The 24,696-nt window shown below is 34.1% G+C and overlaps 1 protein-coding gene across 1 annotated transcript in view; it reads left to right on the top strand.

Moving 5' to 3' along the window:
• CFAP47 (cilia and flagella associated protein 47) overlaps positions 1-24,696 on the top strand; it is an 857,531-nt gene that overhangs the window by 780,916 nt on the left and 51,919 nt on the right. Inside the window, exon 61 of the mRNA XM_027875456.1 lies at positions 4,220-4,381. Coding sequence (XP_027731257.1) covers positions 4,220-4,381 — 162 coding nt within the window. The remainder of the gene's footprint in view (positions 1-4,219; positions 4,382-24,696) is intronic.

Raw genomic sequence — 24,696 nt, 5'->3', positions numbered from 1 at the left:
GGCTATATGTAGCACCATGCAGGAATAGTAAGGTATTATGGGGTATTTCCGACTCATTTATATAGCACCCCTAAGTCTGCTGCTTGACTTGTCACTATATTTATTTAATCTTACCTTGTTCTCTAAGTTAATACAGGGGTTCATTTGTTTATTTTCTCATTAATTAGTAAAAATTTTAACAAATCTCTCAATCAACTAAGCTCAGAAATCATGCAATCCAATATCATTTATTTCATAGACAGGAGAAACTTCCTTTTCTAATAGTTTTTACTCCACTCTGTACATATTAATCTCCTAGATTAATATAACTAATCTCCTTAATCTCCTAGCATTAAAGAAATATTGAAGTCACTGAATATTGACTTTATTCACATTGAAATCAGTAATAAAAGAGACCTGGAAAATTATTTATAATATTTTAGATGTGAAAACCAATTGTAACCAGTCACTCAAAATTCTAACTAAAATAGCAAATGATTTCACGTCTAAGAAAATTATTCCACACCATATAGTTCAGCAAAGTCACCACACAAGAATTCTCAATCCTTTTCACTAGGGAATAGTTAAAATAGTTTCATCTAAAAAGGAGACCTTTCCATCTTCTTTCTTTCTGTGGCTCCTACGTTGAGCTTTCTTTCACTGTGAGGAAAACCCTGTCTTTAGCTTCTCTCATGCCCTGTGTCTGAACAGTCCCTCTGATAGCTATCAAGATCTAGGCTCAGATAATTCAAAACTAGAAAACGCCTTTAGTGATCATCTCTAGTCTAATACCATAATTTTATAAGTGAGAAATGCTGGGATGTAGAAAAGGAATGTGACTTGCTCAGTCAGACAAGCTCAATTCAAAATAAGCATTTCTTGACCACATACTATGGGGAGTCATTTGCACAGCATTTTACGTGTCTCTTAAAGCTATAGTAATTCTATCTACTCTCTCTATGTCAAGAGGTTATATAGACAATACAAAATTTGTTTTAAAGTAAATTTGAGTGTTTTTGACATACATACCCAGAACTGAAAAAAATTCAGATAATATTACTAGAAAAATGCAGTGAGTTGGATCAATCAATCAATCAGTATTGTTAATTGATTACCCCCTTAGATTGAGAGCTCCTTGAGGGCAGGGACTCTCTTTTGCCTCTTTTTGTATCCTCAGCACTTAGTACATTTCCTGGCACATAGTAGATACTTCAGTCAATCAATCAATATTTATTAAGTCCCTACTATGTGCCAGGCTGTGCTAAATACTGGGGATACAAAAAGATGAAAAACATAGTCCTGTTTTCAAGAATCTTACAATCTAATCTAGGAGACAGCATGCAAAGAAATATATACAAAGCAAACTATATACAGGATAAATTGGAAATAATTATCAGAGGGAAAACACTCAAATTAAAAGAGGTTATGGGTGGCTTTCTATAGAAGGTGAGACTTTACTTGAGACTTAACAGAGGCCAGGGAGGTCAGTAGTTCAAGTAGAAGAGGGAGAACATTCCAGGCATGAAAGATAACCAGAGGAAATGCCTAGAGCCAAAAGATAGAAGTATACAGTAGGCCAGTGCTATTGGATGGCAGTATGTAATGGGGATTGAGGTGTAAGAAAACTAGAAAGGAAGGAAGGAGTTAGATTATGGAAGTCTGTGTACTACACAGAACATTTTCTATTTATTGCTAGATGCAATAGGAAGGCACTGGAGCTTATTGAGTAGAGAGGTGACATGGCCAGACCTGGGCTTTAGGAACATAAATGTAGTGGCTAAATGGATAATGGATTGGAGTGGTTAGAGACTTCAGGTAGGCAGATCCACCAGCAGACTATTGGAATAGTCCAGAGACTAAATGACAAGGGCATGCTCCAAAGCGGTGGCAGAAGAGAGAAGGGGGGAAATTCATGAAAAGTTGAAAAGGTGAAATCAATAGACTTTGGAAACAGATTGGATAAAGGGGTGAGGGATAGTGAGGAATGCAAGACAATTCCTAGGTTGTGAGCCTAAGGGACTAGGAGGATGATGTTGCCTTCTTCAGTAATAGAGAAAGATATGGAGAGTGGGGTATGGGGAAAAGATACTGAATTCTATTTTGACCATGTTGAATTTAAAATGTCTCCTGGATAACCAGTTTGAGATGTCTGAAAAGCAATTGGAAGTGGAGGTCAGCAGAGAAGTTTTGGCAGGATAGATACATTTAAGAATCATCAGTATAGAGGTGGTAATTAAAACCATAGGAGCTGATAAGATCACCAAGTGAAGAAATATGGAGGGATAAGAGAAGAGGGCCCAGGACAGAACCTTCTGGATGAGGATGCAATAAGAGTGGTTAGATAGGTAGGAGGAAAACTAGGAGAGGGTGGTGTCCTGAAAACCAAGAGAAAAGAGAATATCAAAGACGAGAAAGTAATCAACTGGGTCAAATGCTGTAGATAAAAACCAGTTGGGGAGTGAAAATAGATATCATGTACTTGGTTTTTTCTCCCTCATTCTGTTTCATTTCATTTTCACAGTGCTTCTTGTATGAAGAGATTTGCTTCCTTAATGATAGGTATGGGGAGTAGTGGTTATAGGTGGATAAGGCCAAAGGGAGAAAGAATATCACTGGGAGATGTTGTCAGGGTTAGTTCCAATTTGGGCTATGTCATACTTTGTGGGTAATTTTTTTTTTAAAAAGGAACTGGGTGGCACAGTGGAAAGAAGAATTCAAATCTGACCTCAGACACTTGCTAGCTTTCTTACCTTGGGCAAATCATTTAACTTCAGTTTGCTTCAGTTACCTCAACTATAAAATGGGGATAATAATAGCACTCAATTCGCAGAGCTGATGTGAGGAAGAAATGAGATCCTATTTGTAAAGTACTTAGCAAAGTGCCTGGCAAGTAATAGGCACTATGTAAAAGTTATTCTTATTAGTTATTATTGTTATTATTATCCTATATTTGGGAAGGTGATTTTATAGGGAGTGTGTGTGTACAAACTTTTGTTGGTTGGTAGCTTAATGTGATCCAACTTGTAGGATTCTCATTTGCTTATTCTTTTATTTTCATTGTTTTACTTGTCTCCCACTAACACAAATGACAGACAATAACCTCATCAATGGCTCCAGATCCTATTTTTCTGCTGAAGTTCTCTAAGTAAGATTAGAAATACAACTATGATTCATTGATAATAACCTGCCAGCTTTTTTTGTAGCCTATATATCATATGAATTATACAAGACCAGCAATAATAATTGTGATGTTAGTAGGTTAAATATCATTTCCTATTTACAGTATGCTTTATGCACTTTATCTTATTTTATAACTTCACAACAACTCTGCGAGATAGATAAGCAATTTATTTTATAGATGAGAAAACCAAGAGTTAGGTTAAATGACTTGTCCAGGATCATGTGGACGAGCCAGAACTCATGGTCAAGTCTTTGAATATAAGTCTTGGACTATAAGGGGATAAATAGAATATGAAGAAGTAGTGTTTTAGGTTGTATTACATATACCCTTAACCTGTTTTATTTTAAAATATTCATTTTTGAAGAGTTAATGTTACCTAATATTGTACATTTAATAACAAATTTCCTCAAATAATTTAAAGGAACTTTATGATAGTTTGTGGAATATCCAATTTTCCTATGCGATGACATATTTCAAAAGAATACTGAAAAACAATTTCTTATTACTATGAGCATCACTACTGCTGCTGCTGCTGCTACTACTACTAGTACTATTAATGATGCTGATGCTCTGGCTACTGTTGCTGCTACTACTACTACTACCCCCATTTTTCAGATGAGGAAACTGATGTACAAAGACCTTAAGTAATCATAAATAATAAGTGGTAAAGCCAGGGCTCAAAATCAGATTTTTTTAAAAAGTAATCAAATTCTCTTTCTATTCTATTAGAGTAGAAAACTTTTCCTAAGTCTCTTTATGTAATATATGCAGCCTGTTAATTGCCTACCTATGACTCTATTAGGGTCAACTATTGCAAGATAAACATGAACAAAGAGAAACAGTTTGAAAATGAAATCCCAAACAAAGTCTGAAAATGATTCCTCCATACTACTCAATATATCCCTATCACAGTTAGTTCACAACAGTTCTAGATCGTCTGATCCAGATTACACATGTAATCTGATTGATAGATTTATTAATTCCATTATACTCATTTTGTCACTGAGCATTTTACCTTTTTTATTCATTGCTATATATACATATATTTTTTTTCCAAAGATCTGTAATCACATTGGCGGTTCATTGCAACACAGATGGGATATGGAAGTTTCCAATAACTCTGATTGCCACTGAGCCGGAAGTGGATGATGTTATCAATATTGAAGGGATTGGCTTGTTCAAGGAATCTACTGTTGCCTTTAGGCTGACAAGTCAGACACGGTAATATATCAAAAAGAGTATTTTTATAAAATTTTATAAAAGTAATTTATATTCAACAGCGAAACAAGAGGGTAAGTTGGAAAACGTTACTAGATGAATTTTTTTTCCCACTTTTTCCCATTATTGACATACACCCAGCAGTATGTCCTTCAAAATTTTGTCCAGTGCAACTCTAAATAGCCAGTAACTATAATGTTGGGACAAAAGAGAAAGAAAACAATGTGTGTATATGGTTTATATATAAATATAATATTTAGATAAAATGAATTATAAATGGCTATTTAAATAAATAAATAAATATAAGTAAATAAATAAATAGAATAGCCATTTTATGGCTATTTAAATAGCCAATAATGTAACAATATAAACAACATAATATTATTATGTAGTAAATATTATTTAAACAAATGCTATAAATGACTAAACAAATCTAAATAAATAAATATATACAGTAACATACACACATGTAGATATGTAGGATTTAGCATCTTTGAAATATAAGCAATTAGACATCATGGCTATTACTGTAGTATTGATTGTCTTTGAGTATTTCAAAACATTATTTTACTTTCATTTTAAAATATTATACTTTATCGCAGATTACAGTTTTACAAACTCTTAGAGTGGTTACACATTATACTAGACCATCCTATAGGACAATATAAACATCCCCAATATCCAACTTCCATTTGAAAATATGTGATGAAGGGAAATTAGCTGCTCTTCAAAACTGTCCATTTTGTTTTGGCACAGTTTTAATATTTAGGAAAGTTTTCTTTACATCTGACTGAATTCTGCCTCTGCAAATTCCACCTATTCCTTCTCGTTTTGCCCTAGGCAGGAGAGCAATTTTTTTATAGCTATAATTTTATTACCTGGATATGGTTGTACCTTATTATTCCTTATCCTTTTTAAAATATTTAACATTCTGGAGCAGCTAGGTGATGCAGTGGATAGAGCACTGGCCTTGGAGTTAGGAGGACCTAAGTTCAAATCCGGCCTCAGACATGTAACACTTACTAGTTGTGTGACTCAGGGCAAGTCACTTAACACCAACTGCCTTATCAAAATAAATAAATAATTTAGCATTCTTTTTTTTTTAAGTTCCAAATTCTCTCCCTCCCTCTAGCTCCACCCCCATTAATTAAGAAGATAAGAAATATAATTTCTTATACCTGTGAAGTTATGCAAAATATATTTCCTTATTAGCTTTATTACAAAAAGAAAAAAAAGATAAGAAAAATAAAATGGAAAAATGCTTTAATCTGCACTTAGAGTTCATCAGTTCTCTCTCTGGATGTGGGTAGAATTTTTTTCCACAGTGAGTCCTTTGGAATTGTCACAGGTCATTGTATTGATCAGAGTTGCTAAGTGTTTTATGGTTGATTATCATTACAATATTGATGTTATTGGTTCTGCTGATTTAGCTTTGCATCAGTTCATATTAAGTCTTTCTGGCTTTTTCTGGAGCTATCCTGCTCATCATTTCTTATAATGCGTTAGGTTTCCATCGCAATCACATACCCTAACTTTTTTAGCTATTTACCAATTGATGGGCATCCTATCAGTTTCTGATTCTTACTTTAGTTTCTAATTCATACTTTTACTTTTTATTTCACCTTTTAGGGATATAGATCTAGTAGTGGAATTGCTAGGTCAAAGGATATGTGCAGTTTTATAGCACTTTGGGCATATCTGTTTTGCTCTTAAAAAATCAATGAGAACCTAAAGGGCTTTGTTTTAGTTTGGGTTATGTCTTTTAATATTTATTATAATATAAATTTAAGATTATAACTTTTGAATATTTATTTATTAAAATAACAATACTAACCCATTATATTAAATACAAATAAAATTTATATGAAAAATAATTTCCAAAGGAAAATAAGTATTGAGAAAAGTGGCATTGTATTACATGTTTTTGCAAATCTCTTTAATGTCTGACTTAACAGAAGACAGATTATATAGTACTTAACACATGCCAGGCACTATGCTAATCACTTCATGATTATTATCCCATTTGATCCTTATGACAACCTTAGGATGTAGGTGCTATTGTTACCCCCATTTTATGATGAGGAAATTGAGGCAAACAGATGTTTACTTCCCCAGGGTCACAACGCTATTAAGTGTTTAAGGCCATATTTGTACTCATCTTCCTGACTCCAGGCCTAATGCTCTCTCCATCATGCCACCTAGCTGTCATCTATAGTCTCCTTTCTGTCTCTGTATTCAATTTGTTGAAGTATCTTGTCTTGGTTGAACTATGAAGTGATCTGACCTCATACAGATGTGTGGTTGGAAAAGTAAGAAATATTTTAACAAGTATATAACATATTAACATTATTATGAGAGTACTTTTGATCTCATGGAAATGATGCCAGGAACCCATAGAGATCAATAGACTACACTTTGAGAACTGTTACTCATCATCAGAGAGAACAAATCCAATTCCTGTGACACAATACAATACTTCTTATGATAAGGAAAGGATATCATATCTATTTCTAGACAACTATTCTAATTCGTCCTTATGTAACATAAAATTCAAAATCTACTTTCAGCCTTCCTTTTCTTTTACTATTCCCTAAAAACAAAATATTTCCAAGAGCCTATTATATCCTGTTGGAACAGCTTGGTATTTTTCCTGCCTCTGATAATATTGGAATACATATTTTTAAAAATCTTTTTTTTGTTGCTGTTGTTAACTTGCTAACTCAAAAATGACATTAAAACAATCATCTGTTAGTGATTTGTTTGAAATATGTTGAAAACAGTTATTGATATTTATACTCAGTAACTTATATTCTGACTACTCTGGGGACCCAGTTGGTATAGAGTCCATTATGATGTTTATTTCTTATATCTTATTCTTACTTAAAACAATTCCCCTGTTGTTCATTTCTATTAATAATAATAATTAGCATTTATATACTATGTGCTGAATACAGATACACAAAGCATTCACTTAAGCCATTAGTGTTGCTCTTTGTAGGTAAAGACACTTTGAGGGACTCTCCATTTCTCCAAACCTATAACTCAAAGTAATATATCTGGCAATGTCCAGATCTCTAACATTTTGAATTCTTTTGGGAATTTTATTAGCCAATGTTTTATCAACTTCTCCAACTTCATATTGTTGCAGATTTAATTACATGTTTTCTTTGGTTTCAACCAAGTGATTGATTAAAACATGACACATAACTTAGCAAGTATGGCTCTTAGTATTGAAAGGACTAGATATTCCATTTAACTCTTCCAGGTCTTTTTCATTTTCTAATCATGATGATCATATTCTTTGATAATGCTTTTGTTTATATAGCTCTGGTAAAAGTATTCAGTATAAGTAATCTGCTATAATTTATTTATTTACACTTAGGGTTTCAAAATATGGCTGGGTTTTCTTCAATAAGTTATTTAAAATTCATCTTAACCCACTCTATCTAGCCAGGCTTAGATCATGCTTTATAGATTATTTAGCCATTCCTAAAGATACCAGAGCTACCCTAGCACAACCATCTTGTTATCTGTTGCATATCCCTTTCTATTCTATGCACTTTCCTCCCTCTTGCTCTTTCTCTGGAAACAATAATTAAATCAGTACTACAATTTCACCAGAAAGGAAATGACAAACTATTGCCCTACAGTTCTCCTTCTATATAATTCCTGTAATTACCTAAACCAAAACTTGCTTCCCTATCTACCACTTCACTATTTCTGTTGTATCTACCTATTAGAATGTTAGCTCCAGTAACATGACCATAAAATGGCAGATTAGTCCTTTACTCCAACCCATCAGTTAATAGTTAAATCCACAGAAGATGGAATTTATGAGAAGGTAAAATCGTTTAATTAACACCAGAGAAATCTAACACATAAATGCAGCTAATTCATACGCAGTACACACTCAATGCAGCTCCTGTATCAGCTTCCACAAAACAATGAAAGAAATACAAGTACAGGGCAGAGACAAGATGTTGCAGAGAAGCCAGGAAGTTGCCTGAGCTTTCCTAAGTTTCCCTCAGAAACATCAAATCAAGCCTCTGAATGGAATCTAGAGTGAAAGAACCCACAAAAAGATGGAGTGAAACAATTTTTTCCAGCTTATGATAACGTCTGTCTCACTTGGGTAAAAGGGTGGTGCAACCCAGCCCGGGTGATATCCAGGTAAAGCAATGGGAGACTCTTAACCACCACGCAAATCAGCAACTGAGGCCCCTCAGTCCTGGCTTGGCAGGCAGTGGCAAAGTATACCATCTGTGAGACTGCCAGTCCCTGTACAGAAGGCAGATTGCCAGCCCCAGAACACTGGCACAACAGGTACAACTAGGCCAGGTCTCCTCAGCACAGTGGGCAAGCCACCAGAACCTGACACCCTGGCGCAGAAAACCAGTGACCAGGCCCCTGGATCCCAGTGCAAGAAGCTTAGGACAGTGCCCCCTGTGCCTCAGGAGAAGATATCAACTTTAAAAACTGGGCAAAAAAAACAAAACGAGCCCTGACCATAGAAAGCTATTATGGCAATGGGGAAGATCAAAGCACAAACTCAGAAGAGGACAACAGTGTCAAAATGCCTGCATGTGAAGTCTCAAAGTGGAATATGAATCAGTCTCAAGCCCAAAAAATTCCCTTGGAAGAGCATAAAAATGATTTTTAAAATCAAGTAAGAGCATAAAAAGGATTTTAAAGATCAAGTAAAAGGATTTTAAAAATCAAGTAAAAATCAAGAAAAATTGGGGAAAGGAGTGAGAGTTACACAAGAAAATTATGAGTCAATAGCTTGGAAAAGGAAACACAAAAATTAACTGATGAATACAACTCCTTAAAAATAGATATGGCAAAATGGGAGGGAGGGGGAATCCCCTGAAGAAAACAACTCTTTTAAAAGTAGAATTGTCCAAATGGAAAAGGAGCTACATAAGCTTACTGTAGAAAATAATTTCTTAAAAATTAGAATTAGCACAAGTGGAAGCTAATGACTCTATGAAACATCAAGAATCAAACAAAATCAAAAGAATGAAAAATTAGAGGAAAATGTAAAATGCCTCATTGGAAAAAACAACTGGCCTGGAAAATAGATCCATAAAAGAGAATTAAGAATTATTGAACCTGAAAGCCATGATCAAAAAGGAGCCTGGAAAACATCTTTCAAGAAATTATTAATGAAAACTATCCTGTGATCCTAGAACCAGAGGGTGAAATAGTTGTTGAAAGAATCCACTGATCACCTCCTGAAAGAGATTCCAAAATGAAAACTCCAAGGAATATTGTAACTAAATTCCAGAATTATCAGTTAAAGGGGAAAATACTACAAGCAGCCAGAAAGAAACAATTCAAATATCAAGGAGCCACAGTCATGGTTACACAGGACTTAGCAGCTTCTACATTAAAGGATCATAAGGCTTGGAATATGATATTCTAGAACATGAAGGAGCTTGGATTACAACAAGAATCAACTACCCAGCAAAACTAAGCATAATCTTTCGGAGCAAAATACGGACATTGATTGAAATAAGGGACTTTCAGATTTCCTGATGAAAAGACCAGAACGGAACAGAAAATTCAATCTTCAACTACAAGACTCAAGAGGAGCATAAAAAGATAAACAGGAAAGAAAAAATGAATGTTATTCAATAAGATTAACCTGTTTACATTCCTGAATAGGAAGACGATAACTCTATAGAAACATATCTCTATTGGGGCAGTTAGAAGGAGTATACATTGGCAGAGGGTGTGGGGATAAGTTGACTTTGATGTGATGATGTAAAAAAATTAAAACATTAAGGGGTGAAAAAAAAGATTGTACTGGGAGAAGAGGAAAGGGAGAGGCAGAATAAAGTAAATTATATAACATAAAGAGGTGTAAAAAACCTATTACAGTAAAGGAAAAGAAGGGAAGGGGATGAACATTATTTAAACCTTATTCTCATTGGATTTGGCTCAGAGACTATATAACATGCACCCTCAGTTGGGTACAGAAATTTATCTTACCCTATAGGGAAGTAGAAGAGGAAAGGGCAAAGAAAAAGGAAAAAGGAGGTTAAATAGAAGGGAAGGTACAAGGTAGGGCAGAAGAAAAAGAAAAAAGGGGGCAGGCTGATAGAAGGAAGGGCATATTGAGGGAGGGGATAGTCACAAGGAAAACACCAATGAGGAGAAACATGGTAAAAGGAGAGGAAAAAAGTATAAATGGGGAAAAATAGGATGGAAGGAAATACACAGTTAGTAATCATAATTGTGAGAGTGAATGGGTCAAGTCTTCCATAAAATGAAGGCAGATAGCTGAGCAGATTAAAAAAACAGAATACAACAACATAGTATCTACAAGAAACACATTTGAAGCAGAGAGATACACACAGAGTAAAGGTAAAAGACTGGAACAGAACATATTATGCTTGAGCTGGAGGAAAAAAAGAAAAAAAAAAGCAGGGATAGAAATCCATATCTCAGACAAACCTAAAGCAAAAAAAAAAGTAATAAATACATATAATTAAAAGAAGTTAGGAAAGAAACTACACCTAGCTAAAAGGTACCATAGACAATGAAGTAATATCAGTATAAACATACATGCACCAAGTGGTAAAGAATCCAGATTCTTAGAGGAGAAGTTAAGTGAGCCACAAGAAGAAATGGACAACATGACTATATGAATGGGTTGCCTCAGACTTCTCCTCTCAAAACTAGATAAATTTAACCACAAAATTAACAAGAAAGAATAGAATTTTAGAAAATTTAGATATGAAAGACCTGTGGAGAAAATCGAATGAGGATAGAAAGGAATATACCTTTTTCTCAGAGGTACATGGCATCCACACAACAATTGACCATGTATTAGATTTTAAAAACCTCACAATCAAATACAAAAAGGTAAAAATATTAAATGCATCCTTTTCAGATCATGATGCAATAAAAATTAAATGTAATACAGTACTGTTGAAAGACTAAGAACCAATTGGAAACTAAATAATATTACAGAATGAGTGAGTCAAACAACAAATCATAGAAACAATAAATAATTTCAACAATAGGGAAACAACATGCCAATATTTTTGGGATACAGCCAAAGCAGTATTCAGGGGATATTTTATATCTCTGAATGCTTACATAAATAAAATAGAGAAAGAGGAGATCAGTGAACTGGGCATGCAACTAAAAAAGCTAGAAAAAGAACAAATAAAAAATTCCCCAATTAAATACCAAATTAGAAATTCTGAAAATCAAAGGAGAGATTAATAACATTGAAAGCAAGAAAACTATTGAACTAATAAATAAAACTTTGAGTGGTTTTTTTAAACAACAATAATTTTAATGTTTATTTACATTTAAATTAAATAATTTCAGAAGCTAAAGGATTATAACTTTTTTTCGGATTATCCCTCTAAGTTCCCATCAGGATTGTCTGTCCATTCATTCTCAATAAGTTATCACATGATCATAATGTTTACACCATTTTTATAGTTCTGTCTTTTTTGTTTTACATTAGTTTTAAAAATCTTTGCAGATTTGTTTTCAGATTTTAGTAATTTATTTATTTTTAGTTTTCAACATTTACTTCCATAAGATTTTGAGTTCCAAATTTTCTCCGCATCTTGTCCCTCCCCCACCCCAAGATAGCATGCATTCTGAATACCCCTTCCTCTAATCTGCCCTCCATTCTGTCTCCCCCCCAACTCTTCTCTTATCCCCTTCCCCTTCAATTTTCTTGTAGGGTAGGATAGATTTCTATACCCCATTGCCTGTATATCTTATTTTCCAGTTGCATGTGAAAATAATTTTTAACATTTGTTTTTAAAACTTTGGGTTCCAAATTTTCTCCCTTCCTCCCTCCCCACCCACCCTGATTGAAAAGGCAAACAACTCGATACTAGTTAATACATGCATAGTCATGCAAAATACTTACATAGTGGTCATGTTGTGAAAAACTAACTACATTTCCCCTAATCTGATCCCACCCCCCCATTTATTCTATTCTCTGTTTTGACTCTGTCCCTGCTCAGAAGTGTTTGCTTCTGATTACCTCCTCCCCCAATCTGCCCTCCCCTATATCATCCCCCCCTCTCATCCTCTTCTCCCCTATTATCCTGTAGATTTCCATACTCAATTGAGTGTGTGTGCTATTACCTCTTTAAGCCAAATCTGATGAGAATAAGATTCATTCATTCCCTCTCACCTTCCCCCGTTTCCACTCCACTGTAAAAGCTTTTGCATGTCTGTTTTATGTGAGATAATTTACCCCATTTTACCTCTCCCTTTCTCCTTCTCCTAGTATAATCTTCTCTCACCCCTTAATTTTATTTTTTTAGATATCATCCCTTCATCTTCAGCTCACCCTGTGCCATCTATCTATCTATATAAACATATACTTTTTTTCCCCTCCAACTACCCTAATACTGACAAAGGTCTCGTGAGTTACAAATATCATCTTTCTGTGTAGGAATGTAAACATTTCAACTTTAATAAGTCTTTTATGATTTCTCTTTCCTGTTTACCTTTTTTAGATGTCTCTTGAGTCTTGTATTTGAAAGTCAAACTTTCTATTCAACTCTGGTCTTTTCATTAAGGATGTTTGAAAGTCCTCTATTTTATTACATGTCAATTTTTTTCCTCTGAAAGATTATACTCAGTCTTGCTGGGTAGGTGATTTTTGGTTGTAATCATAGTTTCTTTGACCTCTGTAATATCATATTCCAAGCCCTCCAGTCCCTTAATGTAGAAGCTGCTAAATCTTGTGTTATCTTGATTGTGTTTCCACAATGACTGAATTGTTTCTTTCTGGCTGCTTAAAATATTTTTTCCTTGTCCTGGGAACTCTGGAATTTCACTATAATATTCCTAGGAATTTTCATTTGAGTATCTCTTTCAGGAGGTGATCAATGGATTCTTTCAATTTCTATTTTGTCCTGTGGTTCTAGAATATCAGGGCAGTTTTCCTTGATAATTTCTTGAAAGATACTGTCTAGGCTCTTTTTTTGATCATGGCTTTCACATAGTCCAATAATTTTTTAAAATCTCTCTCCTGGATCTATTTTCCAGGTCAGTTGCTTTTCCAATGAGATATTTTACATTGTCTTCTGTTTGTTCATTCTTTTGGTTTTGTTTTACAATGTCTTGATTTCTCAAATTGTCCCTAGCTTCCATTTGCCCCATTCTAATTTTTAAGGAAGTGTTTTCTTCAGTGAGTTTTTGGACTTGCTTTTGCATTTGACCAATTCTGCTTTTGAAGGCATTCTTCTCCTCATTGGCTTTTTGGACCTCTTTTGCCATTTGGGTTAGACTATTTTTTTAAGGTGTTATTTTCTTCAGTTTATTTTTTCTCTCCTTTAGCAAGCTGTTAATTTGTTTTTCATGATTTTCTTGTATTACTCTCATTTCTCTTCCCAGTTTTTCCTCTACTTCTCTTACTTAGTTCTCAAAATCCTTTTTGGGCTCTTCCCTGGCCTGGGATCAATTCATATTTTTCTTGGAGACTTTGGATGTAAGAGCTTTGACTTTGTTGTCTTCTTCTGGTTGTATGTTCTAATCTTCTTTGTTACCAAAGAAAGATTCTGTGGTCTTACTCTTTTTGGACCTTTGTTTGTTCATGATTCCAGCCAGTTACTTGAGTTTTAAACTCTTTGTTAAGAGTTTAAAGAGTAGGGGTCTGCTTCCAGTGTGGAGAATGTACTGTCCCAAGCTTTAGGGGTTTTGTGCATCTGTTTTCAGAGACACTTCCAGGGACCTGTAAGTTTTCAGTTCTTCCAAGTTGGTATGATCAAAGACGAGGTGTTTACTCCTTTCCTGGCCTGTGCTCTGGTCTATGAATGACCACAAGCACTCTTTTCTGCCTTGGAACTGTGAGGAGGATTCCCTCCTCAGCGCCCCTACAAGCCCCACCATGCCAGCACTCTTCTTTGCCCCAGGATTGCCACCCAGAACTGTGATCCAGATTCAAGCATGGGCAAAGCAAGAGAATTTTGCCTCAACACCAGCAAAGAGATCCCTGCAATCTCCCTCTAATCAGCCACTAGATTCCCCACACTGTATATGCACCGAGAGCTCTGGAAGAAGTCACCACCCCAGGGCTGAGCTGGGACTGGGGCTGGGATCATGCTCTTCTCTTACTGTAGTCTGACCGACCTTTCCTACTGCCCTTCTAACTTGTCTTTCATGTTTGTGTGTTGAGAAGTCTGGAAATTGCCACAGCTCCCCTTGATTCAATCCTCTAAGACGTGCTCCAGGTTTGCTGAGGCCTGGTCTTTGCCTGTGTGCCCATGCTGAACTGTTCTCCTCTGTCATCCTGGCACAACAGACCTTTCCAATCAACTGTCCAGGTTGTCTTGGGCTGAGAATTTGTTTCACCCTGTCTTTCTGTGGGTTCTGCTCCTCTAGAATTTGTTTAGAGCCATTTTTACAGGTATTTGGAGGGGTTTGGGGGACAGCTCAAGCAAGTCACTGCTTTTCCTTTGCCATCTTGGCTCCACCCCCTAAGAGCTGGTTTTGTGGGAAAAGAAAACAGTAAAATAGATAAAATTGTGGTTAATTTGATTAAAAAGAAAGAATGAAGAAACCATATTACCAGTATCAAAAAAGAAAAGGGTGAATTCATCAACAATGAAGAGGAAATGAAAGCAGTAATTAAAATTATGTTTAAAATGCCCAACTGTTTGCCAATACATCTAACAATCTAAGTGAAATGGTTGAATATTTACAAAAAATGAAAATTGCCTAGATTGACAGAAGAGGAAATATAATACTTAAACAATGCTATTTTGGAAAAAGAAATTGAACAAGCCATCAATGAACTCACTAAGAAAAAATCTCCAGGGCCAGATGAATTTACAAATGAATTCTACCAAACATTTAAAGAACAATTAATTCCAATACTATATAAACTATTTGTAAAAATGGACAAATAAGGAGTGCCACCAAGTTCCTTTTAAGGTACAAATATTGTCCTGATATTTAAAACAGGAAGAGTCAAAACAGAAAAGAAAATTATAGACCAATTTCTCTAATGAATTTTGATGCAAAAATTTAAATAAAACATCATCAAAGAGATTACAACAATTTATCACTAGGATAATACACTGTGGCCCAGTGGAATTTACACCAGGAATGCAGGGCTGGTTCACTACTGGGAAAATCATCAACATAATTGGACCATATCAACTCTAAAATTAACAGAAATCATATGATTATCTCTATAAATACAGAAAAAGCTTTTGGCAAAATGCAGCACCCATTCCAACACTAAAGAACATAGGAATAAATGGAGTTTTCCTTGAAAAGATAAGCAATATTTATCTAAAACCACCAACAAGCATTATTTGTAATGAAGATAAGCTAGAAGCATTTCCAATAAAATCAATGGTGAAACAAGAATGCCCATCATCACCACTATTATTCATTATTGTACAAAAATGTTAGCTTTAGTAATAAGAGATGAAAAAGAAATTGAAGGAATTAGAATAGGCAATGGGGAAACACATCAATCACTCTTTGCAGATGATATGATGGTATATTTAGAAAATCCTAGAGAATCAGCTAAAAAAAAACTACTTGAAATAATTACCAACTTTAGTAAATTTGCAGGATATAAAATAAACCCACATAAATCATCAGCATTTCAATATGTTACCAACAAAGTCCAGCAGCAAGAGATAGAAAGTGAAATTCCATTTAAAATAACTGTGGACACCATAAAATATTTGGGAGTCTATATGCCAAGACAAACCCAGGAAATATATGAACACAATGACAAAACACTATTCATACAAATAACATCATATTTAAACAATTGGAAAAAATATCAATTTTTCATGGGTAGGCCAAGCTAATGTAGTAAAAATGACAATTTTACCTAAATTAATTTACTTTTTCAGTGCCATACCAATCAAACTACCAAAAATATTTTATGGAGCTAGAAAAATAGTAACAAAATTCATCTGGAAGAACAAAAAGTTAAGAATATCAAAGGAATTAATGGAAAATAATGCCAAGAAAGGTGGCAAGATACCCATGAGCAATTGACATTTTTCCAGTTGTTTAAGTCTGATTTCCTTGTCTCTCATTCTTTTCATCTCAAAACTCCTTGACATTATCCCTCTACTCTCTTCTTGTCCCTCCCATCTCCTGACAGTGAGTTGGCACTTCTTACAAAGGCCAAACCTTTTGATACCTTCCTCTCTTCCTCTGCATTAGATTGCAGCTTCAGTTACTCTCTTTCTCTCCAAAGATCATCCTCTTGGGAAATATTGGATCTTTCTTTACTGCCAATAAATATGCCCAAGTCTTTCCCATCCTTATAAAAAAATCTTCATTTAAACCTACCATTTCTTTTCTTTTTGTTAATAAATTTATTTATTTTTAGTTTTCACCATTTATTTCCACAAGATTTTGAGTTCCAAATTTTCACCCCATCTCGCCCTCCCCCAACTCCATAAACCTACCATTTCTTCAAGCTATCATCCTCTATCTCTCCTTCCTTCCTTAGCCAAACTCCTTGAAAACCTGCCTAGACAAGATGGCAACACTTCCTCTCCTCCTATTCACTCATCGACACTTTGAAATATGGTTTTTTACTTATCACTCAACTGAAACTGCTCTCTCCAATTACCAATGAGCTTTTATTTTCCAAATTCTGTGCCTTTTCTCTATTCTCCCAACCCACTCTATACTCTCGTATCTAGGTTTTCATGGCACTATACTCTCCTGTTTCTCCTACCTTAACTGCTCCTTGTCAGTCTCCTTGCTGGCTCATTATCTATATCATTCCCTGTGACTATGAGTTTTTCTCCAGACTCTGTCTATCCTGGATCCTCTCCTCTACTTTTTCTATATTTTCTCTCAATAATTTCATAAGCACCCATAGGCTTAAATTTAAATTCTATGCAAATTGTTTTGAAAATATATGTATATGCATAAATATATGTGTATAAGTTAAATATGTACACACATATATGCATATACATGGAATTATTCATATATATATGTATCTGTGATATATATTCATTCACAGCCCAAGCTTAAGCTAAACTATAGATATATGTGTGTATATATGTACATATACATATACATATATGTGTACATATACATATACATACATATATATAACTATCCCCATTCTACTAGTTGTGAGTGACGAATTGCCTGTTGCATCTTTCCACCTAGATTGATTTCCATTTATGCATCTCAAAATCAGTTACATCCAAAACATCCAAAACAGAATCCATCTCTTTTTCCAATCCACTTCTCTTCCGTACCTTACTAATTCTTTCAAAGGCATAACCATTGTTTTAGTCTTCAAGACTCACAACTCAATGTTTTTCTAGACTCCTTACTCTTCCTTACAGTTACTAAACTTGCCCCTTTTACCTCTATAATGTCCCTTGCCTTTGGTACCTTTTCTCTACTTACACAGACAGCATCTTAAGCAATGCCTTCACCACCTCTTACACAGATTATTGCAACAGTCCCCAGATGGTGTCCATTTCTAATTTCTCCCCAACCCTGTACATCCTTTGCACTGATGTCAAAATGATTTTCCCTTGGTGCAGATCCCTATTCATTCAACCCTAGTAGCACTTTTAATTGGCTCTAGAATAAAATATAAACCTCTCAGTTTAGTGTTTAAATCCCTTCACAATCTATTTCCAGCCTATCTTTACTGCTTACAAAAGACCTTACTTCCTTCCTGAATCATGGGATGATTTGTTTTCTTTTTGTTCCTCCCATATAACACTCCATCTCTCATCTCCATGTCTTTGAACTTGCCATCCTCCATGACTGAAATGTACTCATTCTTCAACTTGCCTCCTCAAGCACTAACTTCTACATGAAGTTTTTTCTGATACTCCCCACCGCCAGCTGCTACTGCCACACCTTCCAGATTACCATACCTTCCAATGATTCACATTTATTTGTATTTATTATCCTTATATGTGTTTTGTATATGATAAATAAGAACTTGATGTCTCCCAGATGAGAATATAAGCTTTTTGACAGTACAAATTTTTTTACTCTTTATATTTGTGTCCTCAGAAGGTAAAAGTGACTGAAGCATAGAAAACCCTTAAAATGTTTGTTGATTGTATGATTATATGAACTGGTACCAGTCAGTGAATTTAAGTACTACTCTGTTAAGCAAAAGGAATAAAATAAAAGGGAAAAACAGTCCCTATCCTCAAGAATCATACACTCTAATGGCAACAACATATGAGCAACTAGGTACAAACAAAATACATTGAGTAGATACAAAACAATCTGAAAGGGAAAACCTTAGTAGTTGCAGAAACCTGGAAATACCTTCTGTAGAAAGTGGAACTTGAGCCATGTCTTGAAGGACAATAGAGAAACTAAGAGGCTATGGTAAATAGGCAGACTGATGCAAGCACAGGGGACAGCTAGCACAAAAGCACAGTGATTGTAAATAGGAGATAGAGTGTCCTGTTCAAGGTACTGCAAGTGGACATGTATAGCTGAATTTTAGAGTATATGGATGATAGTGAAATGTGAAAAGACTAGAAAGGTAGGAAGCAATTACATTATGAAGGAATTTAAGTGCCACATGGAGGACTTTGTATTTGAAGATGGTGGTAATAGGGAGCAACTGGAGTTCATTGATCAAGGGAGTGATATGATGAGACCTAGACTATGGGGAGGGATGGAGAATGTATAGCAGTGGTAAGGGACTTAAAGCAAGGAGCCAGTTAAAAGGTCATTAAAATAGTCCAAGTGAGAGGTGTTGAAGAATTCTTAGACCCTCAGGTCCTGTGACTGTGTGATTGGAGAGAAGGGGACAAATAAGAAAAATGCTGTGAAGATAGAAAGGGCAAGATTTTATAATGATTGGATACATGAAGGGAGTAAGACTGAGAAGTCAAGGATGATACAGAGATGAAATGTCTGAGTACCTGGAAGGATGGTAATATCCTTTACAGTAATAAAAAATTTAGGAAGAGGTAAAATGTGGTATGAATTTTGTAGTAATTGGAATGGAGTTTCTCTATACGTACACACACATTTTTCTCTTGGTTTGTGTTTGGTCTACATAGAAGTAATGGTGATATTAGCATATTTATTTTGTATTTCTGCTACCTTGCTAAAGCTTTGGATCTTATAAGTTATTGTCTTCTCTAACTTTCTGAGATATTCAAAATGTATAATTGCATGTTATTTAACAAATGGCATTATTGTGACTTTTTTCCATAAATCCAATTTTGCTCTTTTGCCTTCAAATTATAGATAGCATTTCTAGGACTGTATCAAATGATACTGTGCAGCGGTGGTCGTGAGAATATTTCTAATGTTTCCTCATTGTAAACAATGCTAAGTCTTGGTAAATATGTGACTTTGATAGTATTAAAAAAGGTTACTTCCATGTTTATGCATTTTAGCATTTTTATGTTAAGAAATAATATATTTTGTCAAAGGCTTTTTCTGCATGTATTGTAATCATTGTACATTTTTGTTTTCATAGCTTTTTTGTTTATTTTATTATTTATGCTATTTTTTCCTAATGTGGACTTTACTTGCATCACATTGGCCACAGCAAATTAATTATCTCAATGATCTCTTTGGAAGGGTTTTTTTAAAATATATCAATAGGCCCTATTGAGATAGATTTCTTTTTCTGCTTTGTATCAACTTTTTTAGATATCAAAATCATCTTTCCTATTAAAGACACTATGATAGAATAATTTGTCTCTATTTCTCAGAATTAAAGTGGCATATTTATTAATTGCTCTCTAAATATTTGATATAATCCATTTGTAAATCCATCTAGAACTGGAATTTTTTATTATTGGCATTTATTTTAGGCTTTCCTTATTTCTGAGATTGACTTGTTTGATATTTCTTTTTTTATTTTGTCATTACAAGTATTTTATGTTATCATAGCTATTCATCAGTATCCATTGAATTTACAATTTTCTGGCATGTATATATATTTTAATTTCTGATAATTCTTTTCATGTTCTATCTTTTCTGGTAATTGACCTTGTTCAACGGTGAGATTTAATTTTCTTCTTTTCAGCTAGTGTCAAATATTTTATTAATTTAAGTTGATATTAAAACCAGATTAGTTTTGTTTATGTGGTATATATTCTTTTTATTTCTAAGTTTTCTTTCCATTTCTCTAATGTTCACAAATTCTTTCATAATTTTTTTTTTGGTACAAACATTTCACTTTATCTTTTTCAATTATGTTCATATAATTTTCAGAATTTTTCTATTTGATTCATATGACATATGAGGACTTCTTTAGTTGTCCCTTATGTGCTTTGATATTTTTTCTTTATTGTCATTTTATTTAACAATATCATTTATTATTTCTGTAATTTGTTTTTTGACCCATTCATTCTGGATTTCATTTCTTATTCTCCAATTAGGTTATCTGTTATGCTTCAAATGAACATGTCCAATTACTGGTCAGTGTCAGGTTTTTTTTTAATAACTGAGTAAAGAAATTACAATGTCATTGATTTAGAACTTGACAAATTCTAGTTAGTTTTTTTCCTGTTTTAGTCCTTAATATAATTATTTTTAGTTTTATCATTTTTCCTTATAATATAAGAAAACCATCCCTCACTGTAGTCCACAAATGTTACAGTTTAATATAGGTTAAATATTTTTTAAATCTACACTTTCATTAGTTATATGATTACTAGTAGTAAAATAAAATATTTTCCTCCATTATTTTTAAATGTTATTTTGCCCCAAACACTGTATTACAGGTGAGGTTTCCAAAGCCATAAATCTAAAAATTACTGCCATTCATTTTACATATAAAGGGGAAAATGAGACACAGAAAAATAAGATGCCTTGACTTAAATTACCAATTACTTCCTTGGAAGATCAAGAGTTGGAATTCAGAGTGTCTTAGCTATGTTACTGATGCATATTATTTCTTCAATTCTTGGTGATATTGATCCTTATTCTTCTTTTTTATATTTTTGTTTTTTTCATCCAAAGCAAAATTTTTAATACGAATACAATAGTCATTTTAGATTTATCATTAATTTCATGCTCTCTTTATTTAACAGTGATTTTGTTGTTATATCGTATGGCCAATGCTGTGGAACAGAGAATTTATGCCCCCAGTGTTTTGTTGTCTTGGAAATGAAAAGATAATTTCCAGAGATGAAATATAGCAGAGAAACAACAAGATATGATTGCCTTCTCCCTGGTCTCAGTAATGAAGTAAAGCTAACAATATAAAATGACACATTAAAAATAGGTTTTCTGACTGAGTTATGGGGAAAAAAGGGAAATGGTATGACATCAATTTTGAGATGCATAATTTACTTTTATTGAGATTTTAAAGATTATGTGTGGTAAAAAAATTTAATAGTAATTACTAAACATAATTTGCTATTAATGCCACATTTTAACACATGCCATATGGATTACTATGGAAGAATTTGAAAAATTAAAATAAATACTCAAACACAGGAAAAAACTTCATTGCTGTTTCAGAATCATTTTGCATAGATTCCTTTTTCTTCCTGCATTTTGTACTCACTCCCAGACTACTATGTAGAATACTTTCCTCAGGATAACAGTTTCATGTATTGAGAATTGGCAGACACCTCAGAGGTTAGCTAACCCAAAACCATCATTTTATAGATGAGGAGACTGAAGCCCTATGGAGGTAAAATAACTCACCCAGGGTTATACAAATAGTAAGTTGAAGAGATTGAATTTTAACAAAGTCCTTGAATATAGTACTCCTTCTCTAAAGTATAACATTACTATGTATTATTCTACATTGTTTTTAACAGGTCATAGAGGAAATGAAATAATGTAACACAAATATTTATAAAATGGACTAGGGAAATCTAGGGGAGGAATGAGTTTTGTGAGGGCAGGGGCAGGTAATTGGGTCTTCTCTGGATAAATTAAGTTCCAAATAGAGATTCAGAAGATATAAGAATGTCTTTCAGGAAAGAGAGCTTGTTATTTACATTTTGAATTTTTTCTTTTTTTGGGGGGGATGATGATAACTGATGTCCTGGGAACAAATGATATGACAAAGAGAAAAAGGGAAAAGCACACTCATATTTAGTGGACATGGAACTGATCATGATGAATAATCATAAAAACTTGTAAGAGCAGTATTGTAGAGATGAGATGAGAGAACATTTAGGAGGAAGAGGTGATAACATTGTCAAAGACTAAAGAGATATAAAGTAGAACTGAGGAAAAATGATTGAACTAATTCGTTTAAGAAATCATTGGTAACATTAGAGAGAGAAATTTCACTCTAATCATGGAAGCGTAAGCAACAGCTTGAGATATTGAAGGCCAGGATAAATCTATGAAAAAGAGTAGTAATACAGCTTAATAGTTTAATGGGATGAGAATATCAGTGTCAAAGAAGGTTTTTTCTTTTCTTTTTTTTTAAGGTTCCAGAGATTTGTCAATGCTCATAGACAATACTTAAGGAGGCTATAAAGGAAGAAAAATTGAAGATAACAGAGAGAGGACAAATAAGAGAAAGAGAAGATGGTGGATGATAAAATTGTGAAGTAAAGATTAGGGCGAAAGTGTAAATTCATAGTGGTTGGCTTCATTTTGTCAGCAAATTTGTAGAAGGCATGTCTACTAAGAGGGAGTGTTTAAGGTGGTTATGTAAGGAACTTGAGGAGAAAGTAGAAGGTTTGAAATAACCGGTTTTTGCATCTTGATAGTCAGAGAAAAATGAGAGCATTACCGTGCAGTAGTGTGGATATGAACTGAATAACATAAATTTACAATGGACACAAGACACATAATCCTGACCTGACACAACTGAACATCTCATGAGTAGAAATAGATAAGGCAGAATGATGGGTCTAACTCAAGTTTGTAGTGTGACAAGATTAAAGTAGAAAGGGCAATGTGTTCAAGGATAGAAGCCAATATATATAGTCAAATAAAGTTCAAGTATGAGAAAGAAAAGTCAGGATAGTGTAAGGTCAATAGACTAAAACAACAGTACTGGGTGTGGAAAGAATAGGCATAGGACATATGGGGTACAGGGAGAAGTGAAATAACAGATAATGGATAATAATAACAGGAAAATTTAAAAGTTCACTGTCTTAGAGGTTTTAAAATTATTGGTGATGTTGGAATATTAGGTATGACGATTCCTATGCATGGCTAGAGTGTAATGAAGTTGTGGTTCTTTGGAAGTTTAAAACAGGGAAACAAATATAAAAAGAGATAGTAATGTATGTATTAAAATTCTCTGATCATGAACATGGAAGTTGACAAGAAAATGAAGACTTTGAGCTAAGTACTGAATGCCTTGAGAAGGAAGAATGAGTGTTTGGTTGCAGGTAGGTAAATATAGCAATGATCCATAAAGGATGTCAATGATATAGATAAAATGAGTGGGCCTTAAAAGAGGACAAATTGCTGGGTAATGTCAGTAAAAGGAGGGATTGGAAGTGACAGTGACAACTAGCTAGTAAGTCGACTGCTCTCTCTGGTCCCATGCATCTGTTGTCATAAAAAGAGAAGCAGCCAGTACTAAAGGAAGTGGCCAGGGGTATTTTACTTGGGAAAATAGGTTTATATAGATTTGAGTTTCTGGAAGGAGTATAAGAAGAAGAAGACTAGGAAGGAGAGGTCTTAAAAATATTTATATCTCTTGTTTTTACATCAACTTCATTTCCTAATATATCCCTCCCCTTCCCACAGAGCCATTCCTTAAAATAAAGAATAAAGGGGAGAAAACATTTGAACAAAAATAAACAAAATATCTATCAAGTCTGGCATTATATTCAGTGCTCAGCAATCATAGCCTCTCACCTTTGCAAATTAGGGAGACAGATCTTTTCTGTTGGGCCAAGTTTGGTCATTATAATTTCATAATATTCAATTTTGGTTATTTGTTGTTGGTATTGGTGTTCTCTTCATGTTGCAATCAGTGTATAGTTTTCCTTCTTTTAGCTACGTAACAAAAATTGAATGCACTGCCCTAAGAAGTAGTCCACTCCCATGTTGCCAACACAAAAAGAGTTGCAATAAATATAGGTTCTTTTCCTTTTTAAAAAAAAAATTTTCTTTGGGATACAGACTTAGTAGTGGTATTGCTGGGTCAAAGAGTATTCATAGTTTTATAGCCATTTGGTCATAGTTCCAAATTACTCAATTGAGTGGTTGAATAAATTTACAACTCCACCAAAGTGCATTAGTGTCCTAATTTCCCCACATCCCATCCAACATTTGTCATTTTTGTTCTGTGTTATGTTAGGAAATCTGATTGGTGTGAGGTGTTACCACAGAGTTGTTTTAATTTGCATTTCTCTATTCAATAGTGATTTAGAGCATTTTAAAAATATGACTAGCTT

This window comes from Vombatus ursinus, unplaced genomic scaffold (assembly GCF_900497805.2).
Source record: "Vombatus ursinus unplaced genomic scaffold, bare-nosed wombat genome assembly UNPS02014809.1, whole genome shotgun sequence".
In the NCBI taxonomy this organism is placed as follows: Eukaryota; Metazoa; Chordata; class Mammalia; order Diprotodontia; family Vombatidae; genus Vombatus; species Vombatus ursinus.
The sequence above is the reverse complement of the archived record's forward strand: the minus strand, read 5'-3'. Positions and strand labels throughout refer to the sequence as shown.